This window comes from Perkinsus marinus, assembly GCF_000006405.1.
Source record: "Perkinsus marinus ATCC 50983 genomic scaffold scf_1104296968168, whole genome shotgun sequence".
Classification (NCBI taxonomy): domain Eukaryota; phylum Perkinsozoa; order Perkinsida; family Perkinsidae; genus Perkinsus; species Perkinsus marinus.
In genome coordinates, this window is record NW_003203233.1 from 1 (window position 1) to 1,073 (window position 1,073).

The window sequence follows — 1,073 nt, forward strand, 5'->3', positions numbered from 1 at the left end:
GAGGTGTTGGGCAAGGACCCTACTGTTCACAGTCATCCTACTTCGTCCCCTGTTAAGGTTGCTCGTATCCAGGAGATTGAGAACATCGAGAAGTCCTGTGTCTCCGTCTTCTATGGTGCTGGTGCCGACTCTAAGAACCGTGAGAAGGTTAAAGCTCTGACGAAAGCCGATGTGGTCTATTGTGGTAAGAACCGTAGAGGGAAGCCGTATTGTATATTCGGGTTCCGTAAGGAGACCTCGATGCCTGATGGAGACTTTCTCAACGGCCAGTTTTTCGTTCGACCCTATCGTTGCCGTCAATCGTCTGGGGGTGAAGGGTTTCGACTCTCACGAGGATTGACTGATAAAAATTCTCAAGTAGAGAAGAGTCGGGATGTGGTTGCCCATGCGGTTACTGGTGGTGGTATTATTCCCCCTGAGATCGTGTTGAAGGCTCAGTTCTCTCCCGATTCTAGTCCTGGTGAGTGGTATCAAGTGGATGCTGTAGTGGATACTGGTGCTGGACTTTCGTATTGGCTTGGGAATGAAGTTCCGTGCGACCCCAGCGAGAAGGTTGATGTGTCTATTGTTGAATTGGCAGATGGTACTGTAGTCAACGTGGGGAAAGAGATTGTAGGAAGGATCTGTTTGCGTGGTGGTAAACTTGAAGTTCCAGTGTCCTTCAATATCTTTCCTTCCAGCACCCTCGGTACCATATCTGGAGAATGTTATGGTCCCTTTCGTGTACTGCTTGGTCGTGAAGTACTTAATAAGCTTAATATTGTGGTTTCTGTGCCACCAGAGGCTACATTGGAAAGTGATTTTCCGGATACGTATGGTGTGTATGTGGTTGACGATTTGGACCCCAAGAATGGTGTAATTCCTCTCGTTCCCCCGCCTACTATGTCCGGTGTTGATTCTCTCTCGGTTGTGCCCACTCCCGAGGAGCAGAGCATTGTTACTGCGGCGTTGAATCGCCTTTGTATGTTCGATTGGCGTCCTGTTCCTTACGCTCCGAAATTTGAGTTTCGTTTTCGCCCTCTTTGTCCAATTGAGATCATTGATATCCCAAGACAATCTGTGACGTGCGAACT

General features: G+C 48.5%; 1 protein-coding gene across 1 annotated transcript; it reads left to right on the forward strand.

Annotated features, from left to right (window-relative positions):
- Positions 1-57: 57 nt before the first annotated feature.
- On the forward strand, positions 58-961 carry Pmar_PMAR013892 (hypothetical protein; the record flags this gene model as incomplete). Its single annotated transcript, XM_002768446.1, has 1 exon — positions 58-961. A coding segment is annotated over one exon (904 nt), but the record flags the coding sequence as incomplete, so codon positions are not given.
- Between the last annotated feature and the right edge of the window lie 112 nt (positions 962-1,073).